Raw genomic sequence first — 25,329 nt, 5'->3', positions numbered from 1 at the left:
ATATATATAGTATGATACTAGATATGTTTCTTGCACGCTTCGCTGGGGTAGGAAAAGGTTTTTTTTGACTAAAAAAAATCCAAATCTTGAGTCATTAATTCAAGTGGTAATTTAAATAATATAAAAAAAAACCTGATAGATAAAAAACCATAAAAAATAAAAAAGTAAAACTTCAAGAAAGAAGAAAAAAAAACATCAATTTAAAAAAAAAGAAAAAAAAACTAAGAAGACCCAGATGAACCTTTTAAACCAAGTCTAATATTAAAAATAAGCTCAAAAAAGAAAAAACAAAAACCAAGTAAACCCCGCCGAACCTCCTAAATATGGTCTAATATCTAAAACATGCAACTTGTGAAATTCTGGACCTGAATTCAATAAAAAATACTTAACTCTCAACAAATTTAAAAGAGAGGGGTTAGACGGTATTTTTACATTTTATTTGTATAGTGTGATTACTTAATTGCCCTTGAAAGATTAAAAAAAAAACTTGGGTCAATAGGCTTTTTAGTCTTTGACTTAATTTTTAAACAAGTTACTTTATTGCACTTTGAAAATAAGAAAAAAATGTCTTTGACTTAGGGGTTTTTTTATCATTTAGATGTGGTGATTTGGTAGTTATTAAGTGTTATTGGGGGCAATATGGTAAAGAAATTAAAAAAAATCAGAACTGTGTGAACAATGTCTGCCACTTTCAGACGGCACATGCGGCGACCAAAATCTTGATTCCAAGGTAGCGGCTGATACGTCTTAGTGTCCGCTCCACAAATAAGCGACGTATACAGCCCAATGGTGGTCGGGGTTGCGCGTGTGACCTTTTGTTTTTTTTCCTTCTTCCCTTTCTCTTGATTTTCGTGTTGACCTTAAAAAAACCAAATCAACCTCTAAGATTTGTTGTACTAAAGATTTCATCCATATTCTTAACTTGCTAATGGTTTGTTATGTTATGCTATCATGGTTTGCCTATAGTATTTCTAACTTCGATGTTAGTAAATTTCAGGTTAATATTCTTGACTCTAGTGTTAGTAAATATTGAAATTGATATTTTTTACTATGACCTCAACAAATACCAGGATTGATATTTTTTACTCTAGCATCAGTAAATACCGGGGTTGATATTTCTAACTCTAGTGCTAGTAAATATTGAAAGTCAATACTCGTCGTCAATCCACTTACATCAAACAATTTTGGGTTGAGTTCTAAAATGGATATTGGACCCGAAAATAGCAACAATAAACATTGGGCCAACATGAAAAGGATTTGGCTCTTTTATTTAAAGATCTTATCAATGTTATTTTAAAAGGTTTATATATATATATATATATATATATATATATATATTTATATATATATATGTTGGCCCAATGAGCCATTTTACTTGGGCCAAGCTTCTAATGGGCTTGATAAACTTGTTATCAAGCCCAAAAATGCATGCAAATAAAAAACATAGTTTTTTTTTATTCCAATGCCAAAAATACAAATATTTTTTTTTATGTTAAAACACACAAAATGATTTTTTTATGCTAAACATAATATTTAACAAAAAAAAATTAAATTATACAAAAGACATAGTTTTTAGACTCTTTTTTTTTTTTTTTGCTTGGCCATAATGCAAATTTTTCAATGGTTAAAATTTTTTGGAATTTTTTTTGTTCTTCATTTTAACACTTGCTAAAAATAAAACTATGCATCATACACACACACAAACACACAAACCATCCTTTTCACTAATTCACTCACACACACTTACAATTACCTATATACAATTTGCACAATAACAAGTACAAAATCATCCAGAGTTCATATAACACCTTCAAGAAAGGTCTGAATGGTCAAGATGAGCTACTAGAATTCAATGAGAATGTTGAAATAGTAGTGGTGCATGAAGATCACGTGTCGTCATGGCGGGGCGCATGAACCAATGCTCCAGCGACTAGAGAAGATGATGGTTGACTAGATTGGGCTGCTCTCATTCTCCTCATCACTCTTATACCAACAGTGAGTGTTACCACATTCAAATAAAATAAATCCCCAAACATAATCGATTTATTTTCCCCTATTTAGATCTGATTCTATTTCACCATGGTTGGGCCAATTTTGTTTCTTCTTTTTCAACTATTATAAAGAGGGGGTAACTGTCATAACCTAATTTTAAAAGTGGTTAAAATTAGGTTATGACAGTTGCCCCCTTTTAATTACAAATAGTTCCTTTTTTAAAAGTGGTCTAATTGTTCTAGGTGACTTGCCTATTATGTGAAAAATACAAAGATTTTTCAAAACTTGTCTAATTGTTCCACACAACCTGCTCATTGTGAAATACATGAAAGTGATTTCAACAATGGTCTTATTTTCCAGGTGACTTACTCGTTTATGAAATACACGAAAGTGATTTCAGCATTCAACATTGGGCTTATTGTAATGGGTGATCTACTCCATTATGAAATATATGAAAGTGATTTCAATAATGGTCTTATTTTCCAGGTGATCTACTCGTTTGTGAAAAAAACATGAAAGTTTTTCAACATTGATCTCGTTGTAAAGGGTGACCTACCCAACTGTGAAAAATATGGGGATTTTTTAAGTGGTCTCATTTTCGTAGGCGACTTGCCTAGGTGAAAAAATAAAATATTGTTCATGATTGGTCTCATTTTTCCAAGTGACCTACCCGTTTGTGAAAAAACATTAAAGTTTTTTAATATTGGTATCATTGTAATGATTGACCTACCCACAGATGAAAAACACAAAGATTTTTCAGTTTGGTCTAATTCCTATGGGCGATTTGTCTAGGTGAAAAATATAAAAAAATCTCAAAAGTGAAAAAATTTCAGAAGTATTTTTAAATTTTGCCATTTCAAGGTAGCTTGCCTTTTGATGGATCCTATCGAGAATTTCTTTTGTAAATTTTGCAAAACACATTGTTCAATGCTTTGGAGTTATATGATATGCATGTATCTTTACCTAATTTGAGATATATGCCCTCATTTCTTCCCAATCTCTTTGTTGATTGATTGGTGAGGTCTTGTTATTTCTGATTTGAGTCCTCTTAATAGTTTGGCTTTTAGCCTATTCGAGTTGACCCATGTAAGTCTTTTCTAGAATATTTATAATTTTACACAACTCAACCTTTATGGTACCCATCGCGGCCTATTTACTTGTAGGAAATTATCTGTCTTATTGATCAATTTGAGAGGATCATTCATTACTTTCTTGTCTCACTGCTAAAAACATTCAGTGTCACTTATTGTCTTGAATGATTCAAATTGTCTCTTGTAAACAACAATGCCTTCTTGTCTCATTGTTGGAATTGTTCTCTTCCTTGCTGCTTTGAAGATATCAAACCACTTTTTTAAATACTACATTGCCTCCTTGTCTTGACCATTGCCCCTTGATTGTATTTTGTTAATGACTCAAACAAATAATGGTTTTGACTAACCCTTCTCTCTATTTTTTTTTTTGCTTGGTTTCATTGAAGAAATCTTTATCCAGAATGAATTTAGAAATCATTTGTTTGAGTCATGAAAATTGTTTCGATGTGAGTTTAAAACAATTTGCTTTTGAAATCTTACAACTCCCTAAGAATTATTTTGAAAATGAATGACTTGTTCTTTTGTCAACGAGAATGAAATTGGTGCAGGTACATGATAAGATGACCTTCTATTTTTATGGGTTTCAAAGCAAAAGCCTTGAGTAAAAGCTTGAGGTTTTGTTTGAGGCAAATTATCTCCTTTTTTTTATCACTCATTTTATTAATAGAAATAATAAGGGGTAGCTTGTTCGCAATGTCATGACCATTATGAAAAAGTTTTTTGCATTTTGATAGCGTTGTTTATTGGTCAAGGTTGTTTGCTTACTTGATTAGAAAGGATTTTTAAAGGTATGTTATGTAGGTTATGGCTCTTAGCTATGAAAGAAAGGGATTTATAAGGCTCACAATTTTTCAAGGTTTTAAAGACTCAGGATCATTATCATTTTCTTGACTCATTGTGTCTTTCAATCTTTTTTTCTTTTGCCATTTTTCTTTGATATGCCCTTTTTTATTATTTTGGTAGGGCATCCTCATTTTATTTTGACTATCACTTTTGGTTTTGATATAGGCATGCACCCCCTAGCATTTAAGTCTTTTAGGCTCGTTTTCCTTTTGGTTTTCTCACAACTTTTCATCAATTATTGATTATTAAAATTTCACTTTTCTCTAGTGAAGAGTGTGATCTTAGTCAGGATTTTTCATCAAAGAAAATTTATTCAGTTGCAAAAGGAAACCACAAGGGATGTATTCATTTTAGAATGTGAAAAGGTTAACAAAGATGGTCTTTTCTTTTTTAGATTAACTTGGGTGTTCAGGCCAGCTTGCGCGCACCTCGACTAATCCCACAGGCCCTGAAGTTAACAACCATGTAAGCCTCCAGTTGCCCTGAGGTTTGTGAGACTCGAACTGGTGACCTCTAGGAAGCAAACACAGGGCCTAACCAGTTGAGCTACACCCCTTAGGATTAATATAATCTTTTCTTATTTCAAGCACAAGTAGTTAAAACCAATAAACTTTGACCTTGTTTAGTGTAATGGTTTGAACTTTGCAAAGATATGTGTTTCACAAGTCTATGAACAACGAATCTACTACATATCATTATATATACATTTAAAACATAACTCAAAAGACATAGTGTGAAGGTGATTGTTTGTTTTACAATTCATATATTCTAGTTTAGAATTTGGTCACCTCAATGAGAGAGTTCTTTGATTTATCTGTCATCTTATAAATAAAATGTCAAATGTTATTTTAAACAAACATTGAATTATTTCTAAAGTCAAAAGCAAGTTTAAATTTTTAAAATTCCACTAAGAAAAGATTTTTGGTAAAAGAAATGAGCTGGGTCTATAAGATCATGTAAGACTGCAAAGGTGTATTTGCAGGTTCTTTGGTATCGACAAGCATAAAAGAAATGAAAGATATGGAAAGAGAATTTCTTAGTTAGAACTTTGTTTTATTGATTTGATGAAAACTTACACATGATGGATAATATTTCTTTACAAAATTAGAGTTTACATGCCTAATCAAATCTTCCTCGTCCATTTTTATCATTAATAATGCTCCTCTTGAGAATGTCTTTTTCACTATATACGGACCTTCATAATTTAGAGCCCATTTACTATGGTCTTCGCCAGGTAGTTGTAGAATGTTTCTTAACATGTGATCTCCTTCCTTGAACCCCCTTGGTTGGACTTTTTTGTCATATGCTTTAGCCATCTTTCTTTGGCAAATTTCAGTTAATCTCTTCTTACTAATCATGTTTAGTTGCTCATATCATATTTTAGCTTATTCAACCTCCTTAAGCTTAGATTCTATGAGGACCCTTAAAGAGCGAATCTCCACTTCTAAAGGCATCATTGCCTCCATCCCATAAACTAGTGAATAAGGTGTAGCCCCAGTTGATGTCCTTACAACTATTCGGTATGCATAGAGAGCATAAGGAAGCCATTCATGCAAGTCTTTGTAGGTAACCATCATTTTCTAAACAATCGTCTTGATGTTCTTATTAGCAGCTTCAACAACGCCATTCATCTTTGGTCTGTAAAGGGGTGAATTAGAATGCTTGATTTTACACTTAGCACATAATTTTACGATCATCTTTCCACTAAAGTATTGGGCAGTATCGGTCACTATTTTTTTAGGTAAATCATACCTACAAATTGGATCTCTCTCAATGAATCACTTGACCACCTTTTGAGTCACATGGGCACAGGAGCAGGCTTTTACCTATTTTGTGAAGTAATCAATTACTACAAGGATAAACCGATGTTCATTGCTAGCTTATAGATTAATCAACCTAATCACATCTACTCCTCACATTATGAATGGCGAGGGTGATACCATGTTGAATAAAGTTGTTGGAGGTGCATTGATCTTGTCACTATACACCTGACATTTATAATATTTTTAGACAAATTATATGCAATCTTTCTCTATAGTCATCCAAAAATACTTGGCTCTTTGCATTTGCCTAGTCATCACATGTCCATTCACATATGTGGTGTAGATTCCTCTATGTACTTCTCGCAAGGCTTTATTAACTTTTGACTCATTCATACATCTTAGTAAAGTCTCATCCAATGACCTTTTGTATAAGATTTCCCCATCTATATAGTACTATATTGCCATTCTCCTCATGGTTTTCTTATCCACATTTGATGCTCCCAAGAGATATTCTTGATATTGGATGAATCTTTTTATATCCGTATACCAAAGGTTTTCATCTATTTCCTCTTATACTAAACAACAATAAGTATGAGAGCTCTTAATCTCAATGCATAATCCTTAATGGTATTATTAGCTAAATGATCAGCAATTGCACTTCCTTTCATATATTTTCTTGTCATGTAGATGATATAATATTCAACTAACAATATTTTTCACTTGCTATTCTATTTGACATGTAAGACTTTTCAAATATATCTTTTAGAAGATCCATATTTGAGATCAACCAAGTGGTGTAGTACAACAAGTATTGTTAAAGCCTCTTTGCATTTTATACCAAATTACAACACAACTTCTCTATCATATTATAGCGAGATTCACACTCAGTGAATTTCTTACAAAGGTAATATATAGCCTGCTCCTTCCTTCCAAACTCATCATGTTGTCCAAACACGCAACCTATAGCTGATTCAGTCATTGTTAAATCAAGATAAGAGCTTTTCCACGCACAGTTTGTACCAATAAATATAGCTTTTGGAAATACTATTTAATCTTATCAAAGACATCCTGACAGTCTTAATCCCATACCCTAAGATTTTTTTTTTCAGTGTAATCAGAAGATTGGTTCACAAATAGCTGTAAGTTGTGAAATGAATCGAGCAATATAGTTTAAGCCCCCCCAAAAAGCTTTGAACTTCCTTTTCAGACTTAGGAGCTAAAATAGCTTGTATGGCCTTTACTTTATCAGGGTTTACTTCTATACCATTATTACTTACCACAAACCCTAGTAGCTTCCTCGATTTCACCCTAAATGTGCATTTTATAAGGATTAACTTCAACAAGTATTTCCTTAACCTTTTGAACAATTTCTTCAGAGTTTGGATATGATTTTCTTCTTCTTTAGTCTTAGTGATCATATCATCCATGTACACCTCAATTTCTTTATGCATCATGTCATAAAAAATGTCACCATTACTCTTTGATAAGTTGCTCTAGCATTCTTTAACCTAAATGACATCACTTCATAGTAAAAAAGTTCTTCATATAGTGATAAATGTAGTCTTCTCCTTATCCTGCTCGACCATTTTAATCTGATTATACCCGTAGAAACCATATATGAAAGAGTAGGTAGAACTTTTAGCAGTATTATCCACAAGAACATCCATATGGGGTAAAGAAAAATCACCTTTCGGGCTTGCTTTATTCAAATCTTTAAAGTCCACATATATCCTGATCTTATTGTCCTTTTAAGTATTGTTATAATGTTGGACACTAATTAAAGGTATTTGACTACTTCAAGGAATCTAACATCCCACTGTTTTTTTACTTATTCCTTAACCTTGATCAATATATTAGGTCCTGTCCTCCATAACTTTCATTTGATTGGCTCACAACCTTCTATCAACGGTAACTTATGTACTATAATCTCAGTATCTAAATTAGGTATATCAACATATGACCAGGCAAAAACATCAATATATTCTTGTAAAAAAGCAACCAACTCATTTCTCATATTAGCAGTGATTAACATCCTAATTTTCAATTCTCTTTTATCTTGCTTAGTGCCTACATTTATCAATTCTAGCTCTTCTTCTGCAAGCTCCCATGTATACTCAAATTGTTCTACTAGCTTTGTAAACTCTTTGATGTCTTCCTTCTCACATCCTTTCTCATATATTGCAATTATAGTTTTTCAAAGTTAGGTCAATTATTGTCAATGTAGTGGGTTTATGAGTTTATCAACGATCCGCTTTCAGATTTCCTGAAAGCGAAAAGTGTTTTGGTTATGAGTGTATGGTTTATATTTAGGAAAATAAATAGGCAAAGTAAAACGGCATAATTGAAAGAAAAATGCATGATCCCATTAAAATTTTAAAAGAGAAAAGGCTTAACAACAAAGCCTTATTGCCAATATCTTGAAGCATGATTATTGGTAAGGTATATTATTCAATCAAAACAAAAGCATATAGATAAAGCATATTATTACTTTTTGAAAACAATCTGGACTTCCTGGATCTCTCAATTGTTTAACTCTTCCCCATTAGCCAACTTTACTTCCTGGATCTCCTAATTTTTCAACTCTTCCTAATAAGCAAACTTTCTCACAAATTCAAATGGGACATCTTCTAAAGTGTCGATGGTCAGTTGAGGCAACAGTTCATGAGGATTTTTTCTAGTCTCAAGGTCTCTTTTATGGTCTTCTTCTTTAAATCCTTCAAGATAGTTGATAGTAGCACCATTGAGTTCCTTTCTCAAACTTTCCAACTCATCTTCAACCCTTATTACATGTGAAAATCATGGAAATGTTATGTGAATAGGTGGGATCTCTTTCCCGTCTTTATTGGGCCTATTTCCTTCAATTTAGGTTAATCTCCTTTCTTTTTTAATATTGACTGCTCTTTTGTAATCTATCCTTCTTGGCTTAAAACCTAAGCTAAACCTCTGATCAACACACTTCATTTTCATCATATTAATCCTTTCAGGAATTCCTTTGGTCGAGTTATATTGGAATGGCAACCCATGTTTCAAAAAGCATTTAGCAACTATTTTTGTTTCCTCGGAAATTTATGGCTTTCTTCATACCTTATTTTCAGGTGCCCATTAGGCATTTACAACCTCAAATGCATGGAGATTTTCATCCGCACTTTTTTCAACTTCAATGTAAGGGACTGACACATTTTTTATTATAAACAAAGCCTCTTCAGCTTTTATGGTCACTAAATTCCCATTGATGATAAACTTGGGCTGCATATATCCAAGGTCTTCCTAACAACATGTTATATGAGGGATGGATATCCATCACCTGTAATGTCACTTAGAATGGTTGAGGACTAATGACCAGTTCAACATCAATATTCCTAATAATTGGTCAATATTCCCAATAATTGGCCTAGGTGACCCATCATATGCTCTGGCAGTCATGGTACTCGATTTTATATAAGAGTCATCAATAAGCATCTTATCAAGCACATGTCTTAATAGTATATTTAGAGCAGAACCATTGCCTATGAGCACCTTAACAATCACACAATCCTTGCTCTTTATCGTGATACACAGTGGTTTGTTATGATTGGTCCTTTCAGGATCAAGCTCATCATTAGTAAAGTAAAGGTAGTTGATGGCCTAAATCTTTTCCACCAAATGTTATATAAAATCTTGTATGATGTCTTGAGGAATATATGCCTCATTAAGAACTTTCTGAAGAGCGTTCCTATACAATTCTGAACTTAGAACTAATAATAACAAAGAAATCATAACGAGTGTTTTCTTCAATTGATCCACCATGCCATATTCATTATGCTTCACTAACTTCAAAAACTCACTAGCCTTTTCATCGCTTACTAGCTTATTAACCTCATCCATCTTTGCCAACTTTACCGCATTCTTTCCTTTGGCTTTCTTATGATTTTCAGCTTTTCAGTAGTAAAACATCTCCCACTTCGAGTTAGCCCTTTTATTTCAGCATGAAAAATAGAGGCAGGATTTTTACTATGAAAGGAATACCTATAATTATGAGGTAGGGCATTATAGCTTCCGCTAGTTGTACTTGTAGGTTTAGTCAGAATCATTTTCGGGGGTCCCATTTAATTAGCTGATACCTTCAAACTTCAACCTTCTTATTATATCCAATCATTGTCCCTAATATATCATTTTTTTTTGGACCACCCATTCTCAACATTCCCAACATCATCATGCTTTCTACCTTAGAATGAAATTCTTCAGAAGAATCAATATCATGTCCAAAGTGCTGGTGATACTTATAATATTCATTCATATCTCTTAGAGCCTATGTTTTTTATGGTATTTTGAGATATCTAGCTTGTTTCAACATCTCATACATCCTCTCCATTGTTACTTCAAGGTATTAACTCCTCCATTTCTAAAAGCATGGTTTGGTAGTGGGTTAGAATTCATATTCGAGGATTCATCAAAGGTAATCCACCCGGCCTTGATGGGTTGAAGGATCTTTTATTAAATGCAACACAACCATCAATGTTGTGACCAGTGATACTAGCATGACATTACATGTTTGGTTAGGTTTGTACCAATAAAGGAATGAAGGTTGCAAAGGTGTTAAAGAAAGAGGTGCAACTTGGCCAATACTAAGTAGCCTTTGGTACATTTCACGGAGAGGTATAGGAAGTGGTGGAAGTTGTTCATGGTTTCCTTTGAAATTTTTTCATGTGCGAGAGGTATTGTTTGTCTAGTTATTTGTTAGGTTGGTTTGAGTGTTGGTTTGGCTTCCAAAAAAGGGCGAGGTAAAATTTATATTGGATATGTCAGGGGTAAGTGCATATGTTTTTTAAAGTCATAGTTGTATTGGTAAGTTTTTTTCTTTCCCTTACATCCTCCTTCAACATTGTGAACTTCAATTTCTTTTCTTCATCCAGTAAAACCCTTTTTCTCATTAAGGTCTAAAATCTTACCTATTCGAATAACCTTTTCGATTCTTTTAGCTATAACAACCAGGTTAGAGAAATGTTGCAGAGCTTCCAACCAGGTATTCAAAGTACGAGGTCTTGAAAGTGTTTGAAAATAAACCAACCATCTCTTTTTCCAACAAAAAAGGATTAACCTGTGCATCTGATTCATGCTACCTTTGAGTGTACTCTCTTATGGACTCTTTGTTGCCCTTCTTTATAGCTTATAAACTTGATCTATCAGGGGCTACATCCATATTTAACTTATATTGCCCAATGAAGGTATCAACCAAGTCCTTCCACCTTTTTAACTTGGTATTGTCTAATTGCATATACCAAGTGAGAGCAGCATCACTCAAACTATCTTGAAAAAAATGAATCAATAATTTCTCACCATGTACCACCTCGACTATTTTATTTCAATATATTTTAAGGTGGGTTATCGGGCATTGAGTTCCAGTATATTTAACAAATTGTGGCACTCTAAATGTTTTAGGAATGACAACATTGGGCACCAAACATCTCATACAAGTTATTTTCCTCAATTGCCCTCATCCTTTCCTCTAGGGCAGCTAATTTTTCTGGTTGTCTTCCTCCACTTCCTTGTCCTTTTGAGATTCATTTATTGTCAAGTCAACAGTAAAGGGTATCCTTATCAGATATGCTGGTTGAGCAGATAGAAAATGTGTAGCATGTTGAGATGGAGGTGACATCCTATTTGCCCCTATATTTTATGGATTGAAAGGAGTTATGGGCATATATGGAGGTTGAGCTGTAAATACTAACTAGGTGGATGTTCCTTCTCCAGATCTAAACCTTAAAGCTTGTTCGAGTAGACTAGTAAGTCTTGCTACATCTTTCTTAAAACTTTCCAACTCCTTTTGGTGTTGGACTTCTAACTGAGATCTTTCTTCGTTTTCTATCTGTCTTTTTCGCAGTTGAGTGTTATAGGTGCGTCTTAATGGAGAACTTATATTTCACCTGTATATATAGAATATGACAATTTATAAGCATTTGTAAAAGATGCATGAGTATGAATATATAAGAAAAGCATATTGGATATGGATTCACTCTTCGAGGGGTGACATATGGTCGCTATTCTTCGGATATGCAGTCAAACTAGAATCTGATATCCTTGCTACAATGCCGAGAGGATATTTGCCTAATCTTTTGTGATTTGGATTTTTAGCCATACAAAAAGACATCCAAACACATTTTTTGAAGCAAATGTGGGTCTCATCCCTTTTATTAATCATCAAGAATTTTTTATTACAAAAGAAATTGCTCTAGCTAGCTATTACATAAGATTAAAGGCATTGCCTTTATTAGCTATAGATTTTAAAAAAAAACATCGATAGTATCCATGGTTCTTCGATACTTCATGATGTCTCCTCCAACTTGGTAAACCTTCACTCATAGCCTATGAACCTCCACAGAAGCTCGATCAATTTGCTCTTGCAACTTTCTTATCCTTTTAGCAATGATCAAATTGTTTCTAAATAAAAAGTTATTAGTAGTATCTAGTATTTGATTGTGGTTTTCTATCATCATTTAGCTCTCTAACAGTTGTTTAGTCTTTATATTTTTCTTGGTTATCAAATCTTCATAAATTTTAGTTGTCTTCTTAGCACTAGTTAATTCAACCTCAGCTTTTTCTAATTGGGCATTAAGCTTGTCTAGATCCTTTAGACGAATGTTTAGTGTGGTTTGAGGCTTGGTAACTAATTCTTCCTAATACTTAGCTTTTTCTACATAATTTACCATGTCTTGATCGGATGCTTTTCGTGTCTCTAACTCATTCATTGCCTTCATCTAGTCTTAACCCACAGAGACCCTTTCTTCCTCAACTATTTTTCTTGCAGCCCTTTCTTTTACTAACTGTTGCTCTAAAGACATTCTTAGTTCTTCATTTGTTTTGAGTTCAGTTTGTAACACCTTTACTTGTTCTCTTCATTACTCCTCACTATCCATTCTCTTCTTTCAGTTGCCCCTAGCTTCAGAAGTTCTTACTGTGTTAATGACTTCTTCATTATGCCATCTAGGGTATTTTTCACTAATTGTAGGATTCCTTACTCTAATTTCCCTTTTTTATTAGCACCAAGGATTTCCAATCTTGTCTAATGCTCTCTACCATCTCTATAGTAGCTCCTTTGTATGCTCTAGAAAATTGAGCTATACTAACTGTCCTAGGAATGCTTTGTATGCCCCCAAGCTGTCTTGTAACCAAAACAAGTTCATAGTTTATGTATCCAGTGATTCCAATTAATGGCACTCAAGGTTTCTTTCCATAGCCCATTAAACATTTCTTATCTCTCATCCAAGGAGCTCTCCAATTAAAATTGCTTTGTGAAAGTTCTTTCAACTTTATCCTTCAGTTCTCTTCAAAAAAGTTATCCCACTCTTTCAATACAAATAACTAGAGTTGTTTTTTGTTAAACCACCAAAAACTTCTAAATATTGGAGTCTCAGCGTCAATATGAATTACCATCAAGATAAATAGCAATGAGACACAACATCTCATAGAACCTTTCCCAATCTTTTTAAAATGGTTAAGAGATAGGATTGTCTCATCTAAAATTACAGTAGAGGGATTAATCTTGGTATTCTCATACTCAACAAACAAATTTGCTGCTTCCAAACTGACAATTTCAACAGTATAGAGAGACAGTACCAGTCCAAATACTCGTAAAGCCAATATTCTACACTTCTTTATTCTAGCATCCGGATTAGACTTTTTTACAACTAGCAGCTCCTCTAGTCATTTCTATCTTAAACCCGTAGAGTTATTCTTTTCTCTATATTGGTTCATTTGATGGATTCCTAATAGCTTAGCAAACTTTTCCATAGTATTCTCAATTCTTTGGTTAAAGTATAGCTTATGGACATCTTCAGGGAAATATGTCAAGACATCATATTTCTTAATAGTTAGCACCATATTGATATCTCCAAATGTAAAGCACCGATAATCAGGGTCCCAAAAATGTATCAAAGCTTTTATGGCTAATGGTAGCACTGACACTTTTAAAAGGTGCAAAATCTTCCTATAGATCTTGGTAAATTCTATCTCATCTTTTAGATACTTGGTAAGTTGAACCAACTTGTTGGCATCATTTATTACACATCTTACATCCCTAAGCAGCGATATCCCACTAATATCTATTCTAGGGCAATCTTTCTTAGTCAACTGCAGTGATTTAAATTTAAACCTATACTCAACAGTTATGATCTCATGATTAGTGGTCATTATGTCACCCACAAGTCATGTAATCAAGATGCTATAGGTTAAGCTTGCCTTGGTGAAATTTATACAGGGCATAACCTAATAGGTAGGTTCTAGCCATTAAGTGCATGGGGTAGGTTACTATCTAGTTTCAAAGGGTCTTTCACATGCTTAGTGATCATTAAAGGACAATATAAGACTTACAAGAAGTGTGAAGATAGAGTCCCTAAATAATATCAGATTGATGTATCAACCAATATCGAGTAAACAATCAAGCAAGAGTTGGATAGTTTCACGAGTCTTACCCGGGTTAAAACCATTAGGGTGCCACTACTTCTCCACCTAACCTAAAGTTGATATTGTGTATATTCAATGCCTAGTGAGTAATGTGTGAAGACACAAATCCATATCCAATACATACAAAATAACATGAATAAATATTCATGCAAAAGCTATATATAAAAAAAAAACCAAATGAACACAACATAACAAACATTATAGCAATTAACAAACAGAAAGAAAAGCTTAGTCCAAAAAAAATCCCCAGTAGAGTAGTCATTCTGTAAAACCCGACATCACGGTGACCATTAATTTTCTTTAAAAAAAACATAATAGATATATGACATCTTGTTCTTATAGGAGAAATGTCTTGTTTATGGAGTCGCCACCTAGCACTATGGTCACTGGGAACCCTAACTGGTCTTCAAAGATTCTATGGTACGAGATTGGTTATGCTAAAGAAAAGATATTATCACCCTTAAAACATCCTACCTAAGGTAAGCTGCATTAATGATTTTGTCTTAACTTGCTAATGGTTTGTTGTGTTATGCTATCATGGTTTGTCTATAGTATTTATAACTTTGATGTTAGTAAATTTCATGTTAATATTCTCAACTCTAGCGTCAGTAAATATTGGAATCAATATTTTTTACTCTGACATCAGTAAATACTGAGATTGATATTTCTGACTCTAGTGTTATAAATATCAGGGTTGATATTTTTAACTCTAGTGCTAGTAAATACCGAAAGTCAATGCTCGTCATCAATCCACTTACATCAAACAATCTTGGGTTGAATTTTAAAATGGGCATTGGATCTAAAAATGACAAAAATAAACATTAGGCTCACATGAAAAGGATTTGGCTCTTTTATTCGAAGATCTTATCAATGTTTATTGAAAAAGGGTTTTTTATATATATGTTGTCCAATGAGCCATTTTATTTGGGCCAAATTTTTAATGGGCTTGATAAACTTGTTATGAAGCTCAAAAATACATGCAAATACAAAACATAGTTTTTTTTTTATTCCAATGCCAAAAACACAAATATATATATATATATATATATATATATATATATATATATATATATATATGTGTGTGTGTGTGTGTGTGTGTGTGTGTGTTAAAACACATAAAATGATTTTTTTTATGCTAAACATAATATTTAACAAAAAAAAAATTAAATTATGCAAAAGACACAGTTTTTAGGCTTTTTGTTTTTTGCTTGGCCATAATTTTTCTAGTATTTTTTTCGTTCTTTATTTTAAGACTTGTAAAAATAAAACCATACACCCCACACACACACACACACACACCATCATTTTCACTAATTCACTCACACATACACTTACAATTACCTATACATAATTTGCACAATAACAAATACAAAATCATCCAAAATTCAAATAACACCTTCTAGAAAGGTCTCAATGGTCAAGATGAGCTACTGGAATTTAGTGAGATTGTTGAACACTACTAATGTATGGAGATCACGCGCCGCCATAGATGGGGGCATGTGAACTGATGCTCAAGCAGCTAGAGAAGATAAATGATTGGCTAGATTGGGTTGCTCTCCTTCCCAATTTCATTATTCAACACTGGATTAGTTGGGAATTGAGCTTCATAATCTGTTTTGATTTGCTTTCTATGGGGATATATGGTCTCATGATCAAAGTCGCTATTTTTAGCATTTTAACCTCAATTAAATTGGGTCTTTTTTTTTTATCTTATCTCTAAAAGGTTATCTTGGACTCATGACCCGAGTCATGGGTCCTTCAAAATTAGATTTTCTTTTTATTAGATTGTCCCCATCTCATAACCTAGGTCGCGAATTAACCCAATTGACTCAATTCTTTTAATTGATTTTTTTCTCAAATTTCATCATTTAATATTATGTTTCATTGAGCCTTATGTTTCATGATTTTTTTTTATTTGCTTTTTTTTAGGTTATCTCAGCCTTATGACTTTGGAATAGTGCTTAACGGGTTAACCCGGGTTCACTTGGCTTATTTTTTGTGTAATTTTTATAATTAAGATTTTTAAAATTTTCATCATTTAACATTAGATTCGACAGGAGCGATTGGGTACTGGGCTTCATAATTTGTTTTGATTTGCTCTCCATGGAGTTATCTCTCAGTCTCGTGATCAAAATTTAGGAGGTTAACCCGGGTTAAATTTGATCATTTTTTTTCTATGAGGTTATCTCAATCTAATGACCAGGGTCATGAGTTTTTTTATATTATTTTTTATTGATTTTTTAATCGATTTTCTTTTCATTGGGTTATCTTGGTTTTATTACTCGGGTTACAGGTTTGACTGGTTAGCTCGGATCATTTTTTTAAGTTTTTTTTTATTAATTATTTTTTTCAATTTCATCATTCAACATTAGTTTTACTGAGAATTAGACTTCATAATTTATTTTGATTTGTTTTCTATGGGGTTATCATAGTCTCATAACCCGGGTCGTGGATTTGACATGTTAACCCGAGTTGACCCAAGTCAATCCAATATGTTGTTATTTTAATATTAAAAAAAAAGATGTCATCTTGAATTGTTTTTAGTCAAATTATATTTTTATGAGTTGTATGGATTGCTTTTAGACCCGCATATTCAACTAGGTTACATCGAACCAACTCTCACATGATTAAAACAAAAAATCCGCTAGAATAAAAACATTACCAAATCCGAACATTTCTTTTACATCCAAGAAAACACCACAAGGTCAATAATCTAATGTGTGTGTGTGTGTGTGTGTATATATAAGAACACTAGTATGTAATGTTGTTTTCTAGCTCAAATGATAATATTATTGTCCTCAATTAATTCCTTCTATGAAAAAAAAATTTAAATTTGAGCATCTTCCATGTAACAAAACAAATAAACAAAAGGTCCAAGGGGAGTTGAGCTACCTAATGAAGTTAATTTGTTGGTCAAATCTATCTATCCTAAAATAATTAGAGATGGAAAAATAAATCCAATCGGAAGTCTTATGCAAAAATATATGAAGTTTAAAAACCCTAAAGCTATTGGTGTCATAAATAAAAGTGTCACTTTTAAGTCCTTTCCCTTCTCAGTTATTATTGATGAAATTAATAAGTAATTAAATGTTTATTTCTCTTCGTTTGCATTCTGAGTATGGATGGTTTGACTAAAAAGGAGTTGTTTTTGTAACAATTAGTTGGATGACTCATATGAAGACATATGCTTAAACGCATTATTGCATCATGTGTTTTCACTAATTCCTTAAAAAACTTCTTCTATTATCATCAATTTGTCAGGACCAAGGGGTTTGCTTCCCCTGTGATCTCAAGTTCGAGCTCTATGGTTGCTAATATGATGGCCACTGGAGGCTTACATGGTCGTTAACTTCAGGGCCCGTGGGATTAATCGAGGTGCGCGCAAGCTGGTCCGGACACCAACGTTAATAAAAAAAATATCTTTTTTTTAATTTCAATTTGATAAGTTATACTCAATTAATATTGAAATTAACCACAATAAGGATTAATCAATTCAATTGATAGCATAAGACTTGTTTTGATGAATTGGTGAAAATATAGGGTTTGTTCCGAGACAAATAATTAATATTTTCCCATAACGATCATCTAATCCCTTATTATTATGAGAAGGTTTATGTATATAATTAAAGAGCTTATTCCATGTAAAAAATCCGATGTAATCTTTTTTTCTCTCAAGAGAATCACATTGTTCTTTAAAACTAATTAATTTATCTCATATCCACGCACATAAAATAATCTCCTAGAGAAGTTTTCTTCTTCTACAGCTGGTGCGTGTGTGTATATATATATATATATATATATTCCTTGAACCCTACAACATACCTCAATAATTCACTCGAGATATTTTCTTGGAGCTCTTCCAAATTATATAGAGGCAAATGAAAGCAGGTGGATAATTAGGGCCATGCATGCATGACATTTAAAAGTTTTTTTGGGAGAGATTTTTATGGATTAACCAATAACGTGCAATTTGTCTACATAAAGCTAGGAGAAAAATAGGGCAATGTCCGTGGAGAAGCAAGCAACAACTTGGAATTCTGTAAAAGTAATGTAAGATTCTAGCACCCAATTCAACCAACAAAATGAAAGATGATTCATATAATGTAGGGCTTTTTAAGACAAATCCTTTCTTTATCAAGCACCTTGGTCGTAAGCATGTCCTAATTCGCAACCTCCTCCTCGTGGCAAATGGTCCTTCAGACGGAGACCTAACATCAACAAAGCCAACACTTCCCTTCTCTTGAAAAGGATTTCTGCTAGCTAGCTTGGATAAATTATTTATCTTCTTCACTGTTATTCCCCCCCATACTGGACCAATTAATCTTGGTTTCTTCCAAGCATCTGTCCCTTTTCTACTGGTCTTCAAATTATGATCTTAAAGCTAGCTAGCTAGGGTGCTCGAAGATGATATTGTTGTTTTTTTTCCGGAGAATGACTCGTACAGCTTGCAGAACCTTAGAGAATAGGATCCTGGAGACACTCAGATTCCAAGATTACAATTAAAACTATATGTTAATTTAAGACGAAGCTTGAATGCCTGTATATGAATCCAAATTCCCATGAATCGCATATTTTTTTTGGGATTGAATGATAGGAACTCAATCTTTTTCTTAATTTCTTTGGAGAGCATGATTTAGGTGATAGTGAGACGGCATCAAGGAATACTTTCCACCCCATATGCCATTGAGTCCACCTAGGATAACGATGATTCGTCAAACCCACCAAAACCTACTATGAGGTTCGTCGACATGCCAAATCACAAATTCTAGCAATTTTTTGAGACTCTTTGTATTTCTTGCTATAAAGCTAATAAAGCAACATTTTGTACCCCCAAATCCCTAAACATACTCAATATGCTTTGCTTTAATCCCATATAAGAATCATATATTCTAGGCTCCACATGATTGAGAGCTCCATCCCACACTCATAATCAATAATACTACAAGCCCATGTGAACATTGTCCCTTAGAAAGGCCAAATTTTAAGTTCTACAAGGTACTTGTTAACTTGTACCCTATTCTCTTAAGGGTACGTGCCTTTCCATCTTAACCTCTTCTTTTTTGAAGAAAAGCAACGACCCATCTTAATCACTAAAGCAAATTGTTGGGTTCCTCTTGAGATTTATGGTAAGCTTTAGTTAGGGTTTGTGCCATGGCGTGATTCTCTAGTTTTTAACCATAAATATATAATGTTCTTGTGATATACGTACGTGAATGCTAAGGATTTTGAATCAACAATATGGAGCATCGTTTGCCTTTCACAAGAAAATATTAGAATATATGTGGGGAATTTTTCTAAAGCACGAATACAATTTATAATCACTTCGTGCAAGATTACTGTACGTGTATGGATATTTCCTGGATTCCCATGTGTCACATATTATAACAATCCTCAAAAGATGTATAAATATACATCACAATCACAAGAAGGTGGTCACTAATTAATTTAAATATTTGATAGAATTGTTTTTCTTTAATATCATAGACACACTCTTGAACCTGTTTTACGAATAATACGTTCATGGAAAAAAAAAAGCTTGTAAATTTAAGATATACAATTAATCATAGATTTATACGTGAATTGAAAAATAAAAATAATAAGATTTGAATTAGTAATTTATTCTCCTCTAGATTTTGTAATCATTGTAACGAGGTTATTCATGATAATATTATTCTTTAATTCTTTATCATTGTGATGAGACTCCAATACTTAGGTCTTCATTAAAGTTCATTGGACAAGTTTGTTCATTAGTTTTCTTAATTCTGCTCAGCAGAATCTTTTATTTTCTTTGAATGGACTTAGGGAATTTATTAATTAATTAAAGTGGCTAACATTTTAACTTATCTAAACTATTCCCATATTCATGAGGACGATATATGAAATATATAAATATTGTGCAATTAAGACTATTGGCAAATGATGCACTCAAACACTCCTAAGTCCATAAGTCTACTTTGGTCCTCAAGTATTGTAATTATGAAAATAAGTCCTCAAATGGAGAAGAAATGTTACCATCTTCTTATTACGTTTTTGTCCATGCAACCTACAAAGAACTACATAAATACACTTTGATCCTTTAATTTAAAAAATGTAAAATCACATCATTTTTTTATCCAAATTGGAATATATATATATATATATATATATATATATATATATAAAGAAGAGAATTTAGTGCCTTTTTCGTGCAACTTCAAATATCTGGGGACTATTTAGAAATTATAAATTAGATCATGATTAGCATGCAATGGACACAAATTTTAGAGGTTGTTTTAGATTTAGTATAGAGTTTAGGGCTAAAGTTGCAAAGAAGATATATGTGTGTGTGTATATATAAAAGAAAGCTTGAATAAAGATAGAATAAGATGAGAGGGCAAAAACAAGATTCCAATCATGTGGTTAAAATCTAAGGTGTTAGGAGATTGGATGACAAAATTGTGTTATACTAATCACATGAGAGTTGAGTAATTCTTTTTTCAATGGGAACTTCTAGAAATTAAAAAGAAAGGGGGAATTGATTAATTGTTGGCTATAAAGGGAATAAATTTAAAGGTAAAGAAGAATTATTAGCTTATCTGATTTTATGTAATAAATGGGCTAATTTATGCCTAACTTTGATTAAAGGAGAAAGAATGAGGCCATTCACAATGATATGGAGAATAAAGTACTAAAGAAATAAAAACATTGAGAATGTAGGATCAATTCAATTCCTGCTTAAGAACAAATTAGGGGGGCTGCTTTGTTTCCTGTTTATATTCCATAATCCCTTGATAATGACAGGATTATTGTATTTTAATCAAAGCTAGCTAAAGGTACGTCCAAAGAAGAAGAAGAAGAAGAAGAGGAGGAGGAGGAGAATTGGCTTTGACAAGCTTACAGGCCTGAAGCCATCCATGATTTCCACACTATCATATGGATATGGATGGCTTACCCCTCCGTCTCCTTTGTGTGACAATTATGAATATGGATTCAAGGAATTCCATCTTTAGAGTTCTTCATGGACATCCGGCACTGACCGTATATAAGATCTAATTATGAAGAAGATACACCACTGCCTATAAATAAAAAAGCCAGCACAAGTTCGAGTTTGAATTCTTGGGTTAGATCTTGAGTTTGCTCCCCAGTAGCCACGAGTTCGAGTCCTCTCAGGATCACTGAAGACTTACATGATCATTAACTTTAAAACCCGTAGGATTAATTAAGATACGCGTAAACTGGCCCGGATATTCATATTAATAAAAAAACACTTTAAAAACACAAGACACCAAGAGGGATCTGGCCTTGATAGGCTTGGTAAACAATGTACTCTCAGCAGGCAGCGCCCAGCGCATCTAGTTTAGTGGTATCATAGTACCCTCCCACGGCACTGTTCCATTCCCCTGGTGCGCAAACAAGAATGTTTCACCTTTTTAATCTCTGTGGTGCCTGCAGCAGCCAGCGTCAATTAGTAAAGAGCTCACTAATTGAGACTCCTCTTTACTTAGGTATGGATCCTTCATGTTGACCGGGTTCATGGTAGAGAGCTACTTGCAGCAGGCACCCTGATGCTTAGTAATGGATAATCAATCAAGCCCCGAAACATATTTCATCTCAATTAAGTGAATGGATCCAACAGCATTCAGATTTTATTCCTTTTTTCGTGAGCTCTACAGTAGACAGGAATTATGCGTGGACTGGACATGAGGCTGGCATATCAAATGGTGGCTTAAGAATATAACCTTACAATTGCTGGAACTCGTAAAATGGTTGGTCATTCGTATTCTCATAGCAAGAGAAACGTCAATAATATTCTAGCAATGAACCGTAGTGCAAGTTTCTGAAAAATTGAATCTCATTGCCCCGAAACATATTTCATCTTCTGCAGTGCAGCATTTGTTGCAGCAAAGCACATTTTTACTAATATCTCCAACCAAATGTTTTGGTCTAGCCTCAACTAAATTGAAATCACTAGCAAGGCTTGCATGAGGAGAGATCAAATCAACAAGACAGATAATACCCACGATAAGGACTTGTTTGCTTTCAGACAGAATATGAGGCAATTATAATGAAAACAAAATATAAGAGATGTATCTGGAAATACACGGCAGTATTCTGAAGTGGAAAAGTTGTGTGGTAGTCTGACAATATTCAAAGTTCTAAATTAAAGAGACCATATAGAGATAAAGTTCTAAATTAAAGTGGCCATAAAGAGATGGAGCATGTAACTAAGGTAGCATCAGAACAAAAGCACAATTTGAATTCATTGATGGGTTTATCAGACTGGATACATAGCAAAATATAGTCTGCAAGTATTCCAACTTCTAACTAGAAGTTACTATGTAAAGAATGACATGGGACAGAGAGAACTCCATAACCAAAATTCTGAAATCAATTTCAACTATTTGGAGTCCTACCAGACTGCATGCAGAACATCACTAAGGCCAGTACATGCATGTGGTCAAAACAGTAATACACACACACACACACCCACATACACTTTAAGACACCAGATACAAAACATTACTGATGAACTTAAACAACTACAGAGCAGCATGCCAAAGGTCAAAACAGTAACACACACACACACACTTTAAAACACCAGATACAAAACATTACTAATGAACTTAAACAACTACAGAGCAGCATGCCAAAGGTGCTGTCGGTAAAGAAAAAATTGAACATTGCCATGGAGCAGGCCACTCCACAAGTAACCGCCTTGTTTGGAGAGTGGAGAAGCACTCCAGTTTTTATTGGGAAATGAAGGAGAAGATGTAAACTGTGTTTAGAACTATCTTATCTAAATCTAGTGTGGCATGTTAAAGTATAATATAAATCATGTTTCGAGTCTTACCTCACAACTTAAGCTTTTAAGTCGAGATGTTATTGTATCATAGCCTGGAGATCACCTAACAAAGTAATCTTTTGGATTGAAATGTTCTTTTACATGACATAGTTTAAAATTGTTAATAGCATACAATAATTTTTTTTTACTAAGAAACGATAGTATACATATATCAAAACAACTTCACTTAATGACGTATATATCAAAATAGTATGTATCACATAATCTAACCATGGTGTATGACAAAATAAGTTTCAAAGTCAATATGATGTTCAGGCAATAAATTGATCTTTAACTCAATCTATAATACAGTTTAGAATTCTAGTAAATCAGTATGAATAAGGAAAGCGTAAAAGATCATGCATAATCTCAAATTATGAGAATATACACAAGTGGTCCATTCATTTTCCTTGATCACATTGTCAAATTGCATGCTGCACAGTTATTCACTACCCTACTGGCCACTTGATCATTTGCATTCCTAAATGCTCAATAATCACCACCAATTGCTGTTCACAAACCGTTAGTTATAGTTTCTGTAACCCCAGCAGCCAGAAAACAGAACAACACTGCTAGATGAGGTACATTAGCAAAATAGGAGGAAATCGATATGCAAGAAACAAACACAATTGAAGCTGTACTACATGCTAACGTATCATCAGCATTCCAATGCAATCTACTTTCCATGAGCCCAACACAAAAATGAAACAAATAATATCTTTTCATTGATCAAAATTAAATTTACTCAATCATTTATTTGTAAAGCCAGAGAAACAATCTCAAATATCAATAACTTGTTTGTGCGGCATGATTAGTGCACATAAGCACCTATCCTGCAGAAAAAAAACAAGCATACATACCAATTAAAGAAGAATACAATCCAGCACAGCCTAAGCACTCTACAAAGCCTTTTGTAAAAGCATACACAACTAGCCATTCCAATTTGCATCCCATACAAATCCAGCCACACAAATATGGAAGCAGATGATCTTGTGCAGCAAATGTTCATTACAGTCCAAATAATTGAACTAAGGACTTCATTGCTCACATTCGTTGATCATGAAAATCATTTAATCACCTGCCTTGAGGATATAAAATTGAGCTTATGCTATCTAACTCAGAAAAGGAACAGCTCAACGTAGAAATGCACTCATTAAAATTAGCATAAAGACAAAACCCATGAAAGAAAACCTTCAATTTCATTAACATTCGCAAACAAAATAACAAGAAGAAACCCCGTACTAATCCAAATTAAACAAGTTCGAACTTAAATCACTCCCATAATTATCTTAAACCAACACCAAGAACAGCAGCAGCAGCAGCCTATAATCCCAAAAGGCTGTAAAATGATTCTCAAAGATCATCTTCATCTCTCAAATACTCACCAATATCAGAGTAGTGATGCACAACAATCCCATTAGGATCACACTTCCTACAATCCTGTGTCGACCTGGCGGCGGTTCCAAACCCCAAAGGCACATCACTCATAGAAAACACGACAACCCCATCATTTTGATTGATACTATCAGTAATCTTCCCTAACCCGCCTTTTAACACATGATTCCCATACAAAAAAGACATCTCTGAAGTGGGCTTCAACCAAACTTTATTTTTAGCATTTGCAGCCAATAAATTCAGTGATTGTGTAGTCAATCTAAAATCACCCCTATGAGTGAATTTCCCAATACAAGTACCTAAAGATACCAAATTTTTGCGGCCAATGTTTGTTGCTCGCTTCACTATTGATTCACTGATGTAAAATACCTTGTTTTTGTGGAGCCTGAAGCAGTACCGACCTGGGTTCGGGTCTGGTCCTTCATGTGATGGGCTTTCAATGATGTTTTTGAGGTTGTTTCCTGTGAACAACATCAGTTTCTTGAAAACTTCACCCATCTCTTTCTCGTCCAAAGGCCTCATCTTTTCTGGTTTCTTGATTTGTCGAAAGGAGGATAAGGGATATAGATTGAGAATTCAAGGCTGCAACAAAAAAAGGAGGGTTTCTCTACTAGGGTTTTAGACTTTAGCGATGATATATGCTCGCTCCTTCCCAAATTTTAATTATTTTTAACCTAAACAACAAGCTGGGCCTGATTTTCTTTTATTTTGACATAAAAGAGCCTAGCCCACTCAAATGAATCTGCTCAAACACCTAGCCCAATTGGGTGGTTACAGTTTTTATTTATTTATTTATTTATTTATTTATTATTATTGTTGTTGTATGATAAATATTTCCTCCTATCCTTGCCGACTAAAATATCAAATCAATAGGATTTATCCAACCTAAATCTTCTAATTAATAATTAGAAAAAAGAAAAAGTTTTAATTTAATTAGTTTTTTTTTATATCTATCAATACATTTGCTTTTATCTATTTTTGATGT

At 33.4% G+C, this 25,329-nt stretch overlaps 1 protein-coding gene across 1 annotated transcript; it reads right to left on the bottom strand.

Annotated features, from left to right (window-relative positions):
* Window positions 1–24,129: 24,129 nt before the first annotated feature.
* On the bottom strand, window positions 24,130–25,003 carry LOC7475954 (uncharacterized). Its single transcript, XM_002315522.4, has one exon. The coding sequence runs from the start codon at window positions 24,864–24,866 to the stop codon at window positions 24,303–24,305; it is 564 nt and encodes a 187-aa protein (XP_002315558.1). The 5' UTR covers window positions 24,867–25,003; the 3' UTR covers window positions 24,130–24,302.
* Between the last annotated feature and the right edge of the window lie 326 nt (window positions 25,004–25,329).

The sequence above is a fragment of the Populus trichocarpa genome, chromosome 10 (genome assembly GCF_000002775.5).
Source record: "Populus trichocarpa isolate Nisqually-1 chromosome 10, P.trichocarpa_v4.1, whole genome shotgun sequence".
Taxonomy (NCBI): Eukaryota; Viridiplantae; Streptophyta; class Magnoliopsida; order Malpighiales; family Salicaceae; genus Populus; species Populus trichocarpa.
This window is presented reverse-complemented; position numbering and strand designations above follow the sequence as displayed.

Bases quoted from the DNA above. Each gene is read 5' to 3' on its own strand.
- LOC7475954 (XM_002315522.4), bottom strand. From the start codon at position 24,866: ATGAGGCCTTTGGACGAGAAAGAGATGGGTGAAGTTTTCAAGAAACTG.